General features: G+C 31.0%; 1 protein-coding gene across 1 annotated transcript in view; it reads right to left on the bottom strand.

The window, feature by feature from the left end:
- Positions 1-3,457: 3,457 nt before the first annotated feature.
- The window catches only part of LOC147067769 (uncharacterized), a 31,896-nt gene continuing 23,314 nt past the window's right edge, over positions 3,458-12,039 (bottom strand). Inside the window, exons 4-5 of the mRNA XM_085952821.1 lie at positions 5,501-5,684; positions 3,458-3,650 (exon numbers count right to left, since the gene is read on the bottom strand). Coding sequence (XP_085808947.1) covers positions 3,458-3,650; positions 5,501-5,684 — 377 coding nt within the window. The remainder of the gene's footprint in view (positions 3,651-5,500; positions 5,685-12,039) is intronic.

Here is a 12,039-nt window from a genome sequence, read left to right as displayed (position 1 = left end):
ACTATTTAAAGATCGCTGGTGACAAAAAATTACTAGTATGTATAGTAAATTGATTATAGTAAGCATCTAATCGGTTTATTAGATACCTCAATGAAGAAATTAGTGAAAGAATTTAATTATTATGAAAATAATATTCTATAAAATAAATATCGACATAGAATTATTTACCAACAAATGGTTACTCCATTATATTAAAATATCAAGCACTGCATTTATTTTAACAACCAATAATTATTATTAAGAAAAACTATGTTCTAATTAAAAACAAATCTGTAGGTATTCATATATTCTTTATTTTATATAATAATACTAACATACATAATGCATAATATATTCAATTCATTCAAGTAGACGTTCACAAACTGTAATAAATTATTAGTCATTCTTTTACCCCTCTGATAACAACCAATCCAAATTTTATTATTGGATTGACTCTTTTTATTCTAAGTATCATCTTTAAATCTTAATTAAATCTAGTATTTTATTTACTTTGTCTCACAAATTTAACGTTTTCATTGTCACTATTCCTTTAATTGAGTTGCTACAATAAGTTATACGCAAAAATATTTTGAAAAAATGCAATAATTCAATGTTTACTTAATTATTGCTGTATTTCCACTGTTTTTAAGATCTAATTTGTTTTACAATGCATTTTGTAAAATAGCCATACATCTGTCGAGTCTTAACCATGTTATATGAAAACGTAGAGGACTATATTCTTATAAATAAATTATATCTATTACAATAATTGATCAGTTTTATTTATCTATATTTAAAAAAATCACTTTAGCTAAGTATATTTTTTATAAACGTAAACAAAATAATGAAACGGACTTTAAATATTTTTCTACAATATTGGATACACTAATTAATAGACATCTGGATATAGCGATAAAAACCGACAGTCAGCCGCAACTAAATTTTAACAAAATAATACCCACAGATTTTTGTACATACATATTATCTTTTATTATTATATGATCAATGGAAAGTCATCATTAATCATAAGTCATGACATTATTCTAAGAAAGACAATTGAATATACCTACTAGGGATTGTAATCTATAGATTAAATGATTAGTATTTTTTTTTCAATATCAAGATTCCGGTGTTGGATACTGTGAACAACCAAGAAGTAGTTAAATCTAGCATTATATACTTACGACATTAGTTTAAGTAGGTATACGAATAGTGCATAAGAGCTTTAGAAATGCAGTTTCCATTTTCGTGAAATGTGGTCATTACGTGTCTTAATTCTTCCTTATATGTATATAATATCTGAAAAAAGTATTCCTAAACGTTGTTTGTATACTAATAACGTCATATAACATTTTAGAATATTTTTTTCAGAGATAAGAGAGAAATATGCCATTTTTTTAAACTGGTAAAAATTGTAAATTGCAATTTTTGGTTCTAGAGCCCTCATACTATTTCAGACTACATAATAATGTTAGATGCGTGGTATATTTCTAAGGTTGTATTGTATTTATAAACCGACCGTTCCCTAGATTGATAAAAATTTGTCATGTATGTAAAAAATCACGGGATTCCAAAATATTCAATCCCTGGATCCCGGAATTGTAAACTCCACGACTTATCTTCTTTAGGAGTCCAATTTTAGTTGCGGGCAATTTTTAATTGAAATATTTATACGTGTATTTCAATTTAAAATGGTAATTTACACTGCGTACTGTTGTGGAATAAAAACGTCATATGTTTAATAGAATTATAATAAATAAAATTAATTTATTACTTTGACAATATGATTCAAGAGAATTATTAATAATTTTAAAATAAATCACCTACATATTTAATAAGTCTTAAACACTTATTGGTGTCTGGCCATGATATATAAAATAATAAGAAAGATTTAATAATTTAAATGACCAAAAAAGAAAAAAAACTAAGTAAGTGTATCCCTATTTATTCTTGTGTTTTAAGTAAATGCTTGTACCCGCACCAAACAATCTAACGATAAAAAGTTAATTTAAACCAAGTAAGTATTTGATTTTATTCATTCATTCCCCATTCTACTGGATTCTTTTTTCAATAAATGCAACATATCACATAAACAAATATTATTACAAGCATAAATGGTGTTGGTCCATTTTAATTTAAAAAAATATATCGATATTGTGATGTTCAATTCCAGGTATCTTTCCATTTTTAGTCTACCAGGATAACGTATATCAGGCTATGTAGGCTTAACCTTTCCACGTGTGTATTTTAGAATTTTCTTCATTGCCTTCTCCATTTGACCATATCGTCAAAATTGCAAATACCTTCATTAAATCTGTTGTAATCTTTGAGAGCTTTGCCTGCGTTGTAGAAAACTGTCCTCATTTTACCCTTTGAAAAATAATATTAAAAGTAGGCTAAATAAATAAAAATAGCACTTGGTTTCCTTAGACATTTTATCAATAAATAATGGTTAAAATTACTACGGGTAATATCAGTATTTACTTAAAATAAAACACACTGTTTTCACCCACTAAGCCCCACCCCATATCTCGACATAAATATTTCGATGGCTAATTTAATTAATCTAATTACAATGCGGACTGTTTAAGGCGAAGCCTTTACTGAGCCTTTTTTAAAGAGGCACCTAGCGGAAAAATACGAAACTTGCAATTTGAGATTATTTTTGATAATTTACAATTTCAACTGTATTAATAAATATGTATCGGAAAACATTAAAAAGAAAAATATTTTTTATTTTAATTTAAAGATAAACTTATTATTACATATATTTTATGGTCATATTTATTATTAAAATTTAGTTTATAAAGTTTTCTAAGCATCGCCAAGAGATTTTTGACTAATTCATAGTTTTAATGATTTTATACTTATCTATTTTAAAAAACATCGATTTTTATAAAAAATATAAATGTGTATAACTTGAAATCCTTTTTAGTTATGTTAAATTTTTAAAACTATGAATTAGTCAAAAATCTCTTAGGCGATGCTTAGAAAACTCAATACACTAAATTTTAATAATAAATATGACCATAAAATATATGTAATAATAAGATGCGGTCCGATTCAACAAATTCACATTTTATTACATTTTTTACAATTGTAAGTTTATCTTTGACATAAAATAAAAAATATTTTTCTTTTTAATGTTCAGATACATATTTATTAATTAATACAGTTGAAATTGTAAATTATCAAAAAAAAACTAAAATAGCAAGCTTCGTATTTTTCCGCTAGGTGCCTCTTTGAAAACGGGTCAGTAAAGGCTTCACCTTAATGTTGGTAGAAGAAAAAACATGGCATTTTATTTTACATGGCGTAAAGTAGCAACATTATTATAAAACATGGCATAATATTACCCCTACTTTTTCGTACCACCAATCCTTGATTGTAATAAATGGATAATAAGTATTATCGCACATAGTTCGTAGTTATAGTTCTGGAAAGAAAATTTAATACCATTATGTATTTTTTCACTCTGTCACGGTATTGCGGATATGGCGTTGGCTTCAGGGGCGTACTTTGAGGCGTATTTCGGCTTACATACACATCCTGATTCCACGAGGACATAGTCCTGTCCGGTGAGTGTAACAGGACCCAGTGGGATTACCAGGAATAGGTATGGCACATAGGTTTGGGTACACTGACCATGTACTACGTCGCAATCTGATGCTCTGTAATGAGATAAGAATACACAAATGTATTATTATATTATTAAATAAAATTGAAATTAGCAAAAAAGAACGGTGGGTGAATTAAAAAAATATGTCTTAATTTTAACAAGCATATCGAATATTTTTTAAATAGTAATAAATAATATTTGTTTACATCCCAGATACTTGAGACATTCAATATGTGACGCTATAGACACATACAGAAAATACCGTGAACCAATAGTAAACTAAAAGACCACATTATAAGAGGATAGCGATAAAACATTCCCCAGTAATCCACCGAATTGTTCCGGAAATCAGGTAGTCACAGGTATTGGCGATCAAACTCTGTTAAAATATCTTACGAGAAAGAAGACACAATTTTTGCATTATTTGATGTTTTGAAAAATAAAATAAGAAAGGTCTCTCTACATCTATCTGTAGTACGATGGCAAAACATGAGTTCGTTTTTTGGCAAATTGAGTTATGTATACATTCAGACTCGTCTCAGTGAGATCTACAATATATTAAAATATGGTATGTCTAGAGATATAAGCTGTGTCAATATGTGATTTGTTCATTGTTTGAATATTTTTCGAAGCTTAAAATTGCTCTCCTGAACAATTTAGAAAAACGGACATATCGTGTTTTGCCATCTTACTACAGACATTATACTTAAAAATATATAGGTCTGCTTTCGGAGGACAAAGCGATAATTTTATTTTATAAAATATATAATTTACGCACATTCGGAGTTATGATCGACAATTCTCGAGACACAGTGGAAAATATTGAGTCTCGTTTCAAGAGAATATGACACGTTTTTTATAAAATTTCAAAATTCTCTCAAGAATTTACTGACGAGATTTTCGAGAATTTCCCACCACGTATGTGTTGTGTACACACCGAGTGTAATGTTGTGAAGCAACTAACCACTGTTGATAAGTATACTATTATGAATGATGATTGTAATTTAATAAACTAAGAATGTACCTATATAAAATTCATTTTGTCCTATACATTTCATTTTCTATTTTGTAGCTTTCATTTTTTTATCCTCGATTTCAAACTGTCCAATCTTTAAAAATAATATTATATGCATTTAAGATTTACTTTCGGCTTTTAAGGAAATTTTCTAGATCTACTAAAAAAATCTGTAAAAATTATTATTCTCGAGAATTCAAATAGCTAATCTGGATTTTTAAAGTATCAAATAATCGAATCACGTGAATCGTAAAAGTTGATTATTCACAAAATTTACCTATTAATTAGTAAAATGGTGTCAGATTCTTCTGGCAGTGCAGATGACTCATTAAGGTGTTGGTATCGTTACTTTAAAATTACACCAACACCGTTCCAAAGTGATTTTGTCGTGGTCGCAATGCCAAAAGAATCTGCTCTTGTTCTACTTACTACTATGTACATTTTTAAAAACTGTCGTAAAGATATTTACTATAACTATTTTTTTTAATTCTTAGAAACTATGTGCTGCCAAGACTACGTTGTCGATGATAAATAGCCCAGGTACTCCTTATAATCTGGCACAAGACAGTTGTTATTGGTAATATAAGGTAGAAGATTAACTTTTCCTCCTCCCTCTGATCCTCATTCAGTCAATTACGACTTTAAAAAGAGTTAGAATTGCTTAAATCTGAAATAGAACAGCCAACGAGAAGCCATTTTATAACTATTCATAAAAAATTGCTAAGTATTTATAGCATTATGTGGATAACGAAGAATGGTGCTAACAGACTTACATAAGTAAGTGGCATTGAAAGAATAAAATCAACTTTGCTTAGAGCAAAATAACAGAAAGATGTTATTCGTTCACTGCTTTGGCAAAATTAAAAGCAGAGGAATTAATTACTCACTCGCAAACTTCGAAGACAACCTGCTGCAGAAGATCTGGGAACTTTTGCACAATGGTGACTGGTTGGCCAGAGGTGAGTGATACTCCATACATCGGCGCCGTCGTATTGTAGCGCGTCCGACATAGCCGGGCTGGTGCCCCTGACCCCTTGCACTGGGAGCTGTCTGATGATGAAGCGGCTCGACCTGGAAAATAGAAAAAGCATGACATTTGTAGATTAGAATAATTAATTTCTTTTACTTGTGAGTAATTAAGGATGGACACTAAAAAAGGACACAACCCTAAACCAATGGACGAATGGTGACTGTAGCGATAAGGGAGGAGCATTTTACATTGCCTTATATTTTTTTTGTACCATTCCGGGACGTCAGTGATAGTTTTGGCGTACTTTTCACTGTCATTTTGAACAGGATTGAAATGCTAAGCTCAATCTATTCTAAGAGATTGTTGGACGTTCCTTTATATTAAAGCCTCGCTAGCTAGTGGATTCGTATATTTTTATATCAACATGGAATTTAATTCGTATTTTTTTAAATACCTCTGTTTGCGTTTTAGATGTCACAGTGCACATAATATAGGTTACATAATATTACAACATATTTTTAATACTGCTAGTAATTCGGATTTGCGTATCCAATCGATACTCAATATAATTAATAAACTACATTTAAAAAATGTATTTCTGGTTAAAAATAACAGATCTCAGATTTTTCAGGTATCTGGCGGATTGACGGTTATGCGTTGCATATGGGTAGGACATTATATAGGATATAGGATGGTTGACGAAATAATGGATACAAGTATTATAACTTTTGAGAGAAGTGGCGGGTTTTCAAGTAAGTATAAAAAATACTGATAGTCTTACTATTGTAGTAGGTAGGTACCTACTGTAATACCCATCTTATAAAATATTGTAATGGTGGTTTATCGCATACGCTGTCAGCAGATAGTGTCTACGTAAATTTAAAGTTCATTGGTAAGTAGGTACATATCTTACAAATTCAAAATAAAAATGATAGGGGTGGCATTCTAAGTCTGCTTAAGGGTGGCACTTTACCTAGGGATATCATTGACAGGGCGAATGTCAACATCACTACGTAATCGAATGCGTGATTGTAACTGAAATTATTTCGCTATCCGTTAAACGGTTAAACTAGCGTTTCTTAACCTTTGGGTCGATTGGTATATTTAGTGGGTCGTGAAAGATTCTCAAGAAAACAATATTCTGGCAACTTTTACGCGATCGCAGTGATCAAAACTAATAATTTCTTTCGAGACGACGTTGTAAACGAAGCACTGAAAGTACTACTGCCCTTTGCAATAACATACATGTGCGAATCAGGATTTTATGCTTTGAGTGTAATGAAATCCAAATTTCGAAATACACTGCAGCCAGATGAATACATAAGACGCAGCCTGTCTAATATAATACCACAGTTTCATGAGCTCTCAAAGCTTATCCAAAACCAAGATTTACATAGGATCAAACTTTGTTTACCAAAACTGTATTTAGTATTATTAAAATAAAATTAATTTGTGTTCAGTACGTGCTATTTTATTTATTTTATCGCGAACCAAAATTATTACTCTAAATTGGGTCGCAGATCAAAAAGATTAAGAAACGCTGGGTTAAACAGTCTATTCAGTGACGTCCCGTGGGGGTAGGCAGATTGAGCGTCGCTTGGGGGCGGCAGATACTCGAAGGGCGGCAAATCGAGGAGAATCATTTGGTATTATATAGAAATAGCTACCTAAATTTAGTTATTACTAAACTAAACTTAGCTACCTAAACGCTCTGGTTATAGTATATTATAACCAGAGCGTTGGAGATGTTTTTTTTCCGGATGTTTTTTTTTATTATTACCCAGTAGGTACTCGCGGCGATTTTAGTATGATGTCACCACGCACCGCCAGTAATATTTTATTTTATTTTTGACTGTTCAATTTCGTATACAAATGCAAATAAAAAATATTTTTAACGTCGTTTTTGGCACCTAGACACATTATATTATGACAAATGTAAAACACCAAAAACGCATAATAAATCAGTCATAATAATATAATGTCATTTACTCAGGTTAAAGTTCCTTTCATAACAGTTATATTATGTAGGTATTCTGCGCAAAAGCCAATAATGTCGCGCCATAGTTGGCGCCGAATCAGCGACGATTGAAGACGAAGGTATTCAAACAAAATAATATTATATAGATTTCAAGTTGGTAACAAAACAAGGAAAATTATAGTAGAGATTTATAGGTAGGTACATACTTCCATATTTTTTAATATATCTAAATATTTTTGCAAGTCACTCGCGAGATTTAAAAGTTGCCGGATGTACCTATTGCAAAATAGATATTCATAGTGATTATTAATCCATTGACATTTGACATAATCAATTAGTATTCGTGCATATAATAGGTATTTACGTTAAGTACCAGCTAATTGTAATGCATCTCAGACTCTGGTGATTTGGGTAAGTGTCTAACTAATATTATATTTATTCGCTTATTTATTTATTAATATGTAAATTTAATTTTGTATGTTTCAGCTTAGTATTAGGTATATATTTTGTTAGTAATGTATCCATACTATGGCCCCCACAAGGGGAGGCTGACAGGGCTCTAGCCTGGGGCCCAGGCTCGATAAATGAGATAAACACATATCACAAATTGGCTCTAATAGCAAAAAAGTCGCCTGCGGCGCTATTTTCCTTCAATAACGTTCTTATTTAAAATTATGTGGTTGTACAATACAATTTATAATTGTGTAGCTATACTCAAAAACTCCATAATTCAAATGGATGTATTAAATTATACAACAAAAACACTACATAAATATACACAAATTAATTAATTTTAATGCGTACATCATTTGGAAAACATTACTGTAGAGCGTCACACTGCCTTTATCCTTAGCGATAGGTAGGGGGACCGCCAAAGATCCTAGCCTTGGGGCCCGCTTCGAATGCGGGGGCCATGCTTAGATATTGTAGTAATAAAAGGATGATAAAAAAAATGGGGCGGCATTTTGACGCTGCCTAGGGGCGGCATTTTGTCTAGGGACGTCACTGAGTCTATACGGTGTGTTTAGTGATTACACTGATTACTGATTAGTGGCATTCTATGCATCGGGATCTTAACAAATATTAGCTAATGATTCGGCAATCTGATTGTTTTATTGGTATTGTGATATTGAATATTATTATTTATTAGTATGATATTGATTAGTCAATGATTACCAATTCATTTAATCAGATATACCTACTTATCGTTATGATTACAAACGTAAATATGCCCATTAAATCTATATTGACTTATATGCTAACCGCAAATTTGATAAGAACGTTAAACTGTATGTAAGTGTAGACAGAATACTTCAAGAGGCCCATATACATAACAAAATATCAAGTAGGTACATTACCATACTCATCTCGAAATACCGTTTCGCGGTAACTGACTTCCCGGTTCTCACCACACATAACAGATAATAATGAATAAATAACATTATGGTGAACAAAACAGTTTTCACGAATAATTCCATTGTAACATGAATTTATGGTGTCAATTAAGTGGCACATTGTGATGTTATTATTATGAATGGTAACAAGTTCTCGGTATAGTTCATTTTATTAATGAATATACAGCAAGAATCACAAATATTTTGATTAATTAATTATTAGGTATTTACTATGGAATAAACTTACTTACTCATCTAAATGAAGTAAGAAATGGATCTATATCATTAAATAATAGATAGACATATTTTAGGGTATGGCATATTAATATTGTACGTACCTATTACTAATTAGGTTAATATTTTTTACATTTTTCTAATGAAAAAACATAAAATGATAAAAATAAAAATAGCTGAGCAAATTTTAATATTAAAATTTTCAATGTAGTAAATCATTAAATTGTAACTAAGAAATTCTTGAGGTTTTTGACAGGTACGAACGATAAATGTATGATATTTGTTTAACCAGACTCGTCCACACTGCCCGGTCCTCCGCGTTTCATCACCAGTAAAGTTGATCGTTTCTAGCACTCGCATGTCTATCTGTAGGTATGCCATTAAGCTAGCAAAGTCATGGTTCACTACGTTTTCATTCTGGTCCACTAAAAGTGGGCTGAATACCTTAACCACACTATTGTGTATTCAGCATTCATGGGTTACAAACTCGTAACTACATTGAGTAAGCAGAATAAGTCAAAGTTTTATTTACATACATTGAAAGAATACTAACGATTAAATTTTATATTAAGCAAATAAAAGGAAATTATAATAGCTATAGCTACTTTTGACGTGTTACAGTCGAGATAGGTTTGTTTGTGCGACCGGGCTAAAAAGCTAGTTATAGTGAATTTTTTTATTTTATTATTTTCGCTATAATTTCAGTCGGTGATGCTCCGTACTGATATACTGGTCATGGACTGTTTAGGTGCGGAAACTTAATGAAGGAATACGAATAGGTAGGTACTTACTCAAACTTTTGAAAGAAGGTGTCACAGAGATATGATTTTTTCGCCTGCGGTACCTACAGATCATATTATACAAGTTTCAGTACACACATAATATGTATGTATAATAAAAATTTTAATATTTTTATTGTATTTGATTCTAAAATTTTTATTTAATATAAGTGAAGAGTAATAATAATAATATTTTTTGAGCAAAAATAATTGAAGGCGATGTTTTTAATATCTATCTACGGACATTTCGTGGTTATTGTGTTGATTTTTCAATATGATGACATGATAAAGTGTAAAAATGAAGATACCGTTATGCACAAACGATTTGACGAACTGTGTAGGAAGACAGGTAAGCCTGCACGTGACATACCTGCCAAAATACCAGGCAGCATTGTCGAAAATCAAGAAATTCATATTGTATACAATATTTATGTGTAGGTATCTAAGTGTATACCCACACCTTGTGTATTAGGTACGTGTCATTGTACTTCTTGACACATTATAATATACCGACATTACTTGTATGTGCATATATATATGTACATACTTAACTACCTGACTGTGTTAAAATTTCTTTAAACGAATTTATAATTTAATATTACTGACAACAAAAATAAATGGAGTTTTCATAATATTATCTTGAATCAAAAAACTATCATTGTATTTTATAATACGGATAAATCCAAACGAGCCGAAGAAAAATTCCTCTATGTATATAGAATATAGGTAGAACCTTAACACTTAACGTATGGAAATACAGTAGAATCTTGATTATCCAGACTGATTGGGAATGAAAATAGTCCGGTTAACGATACAATTTTGTTTCATTTTCCATATATCTTTCGTATGGTCTTGATAATCGAAGTTTTAATGTAATTCTAATAAAGCTTAATGAGACTACAGATGATAAAATTAGTTACAAATCATTTCGCATTGCAGATTCGTGTTAAGGCTATTAAAGTCCACCCCGGGCTGTAGCGCCAGTTAATATACGGAATTTTGAATTTCTCGTTATATTCAAAAATATGTTACGTTGTAAGGTTCAACTTCTGCATATACCTACGAGATAGCGGGTACAAAGTAATATATCAAATATTATTTTATTGAGTAGGTACAATACGAAGTAGGTACATAGTTATTTGATATTATTGACTCTATCGTGTTGAATGTCGTGATAATTGTAAGTCGGTATTTACCTACTTACAGATCAACAAGTTGAATAGATTTGAAAATCATGATATCCAATGAAATTCAATATAGATCAGTAATTCCATTGACATATCCGATGTCCTAGAAATGAGAAAGTGTCACATTATAAATGTACATCCGATAGTTTCGTGCCACTTCCCGAGTGAACACAGCAAAAGGAACATTTCATTTGTAAGACGCAGAGAGGACTCTCAAACTGTGGGTCGCGGCCAATGGTTATATTATAACGCATAAGTTCGAATTTCGTGGAAACATTGCTAACGGAAAAAGAAATATGACAGAGTAAACTAACATCCATCCCAAGCGGTGGCAAACTGAGTAGGCCATACGTGTACCTAGAGTTGGGTATTTCCCGAGGAAATCTCGATCTCGAGATTCGGGATTTCCAAAAAAGAATTCTCGGGAATTCTCGAGATATCGGGAAAATTAAAAAAATCTGTAAAAATCCTAAAATCAATGTAAAAACAAACAAATTCAAAAAAAATATGATTTTTTTTAATTATGTAAGAAGACAAACAAAATAGAAGTAGGAAAACAAAAATAATTAAAAACATTGCTTATTAAAATGGAATTTCAAAAAACACAGACTGTCAATCGCTGCGTTTGACAATCGCGTACGCTTTTGAGACACAAAATTCCCCGATATTGCAAAAATTGCGTTCATTTTGAGTTGACGTTGGCTTAATTGTGTTAAATGCCCCAATCAGTCTATGAACGTTTTGTGTTTTCTGTCCACGTTTTTCATGTAGAAAATCGTTTTTTTTTAATATTTGATAATAAAGAAATCCCGAATCCTGAGAAAAGATTCTCGACATCCGGCATTTCCCGAAATATTAAAAATTTCAATTCTCGAGATTCGGGA

Source organism: Rhyacophila brunnea, unplaced genomic scaffold (assembly GCF_057557595.1).
Source record: "Rhyacophila brunnea isolate RB1 unplaced genomic scaffold, BYU_Rbru_1.0 scaffold_3, whole genome shotgun sequence".
NCBI lineage: Eukaryota > Metazoa > Arthropoda > Insecta > Trichoptera > Rhyacophilidae > Rhyacophila > Rhyacophila brunnea.
Note: the sequence above shows the minus strand (reverse complement) of the source record. Positions and strands in the feature narration are given on the sequence as shown.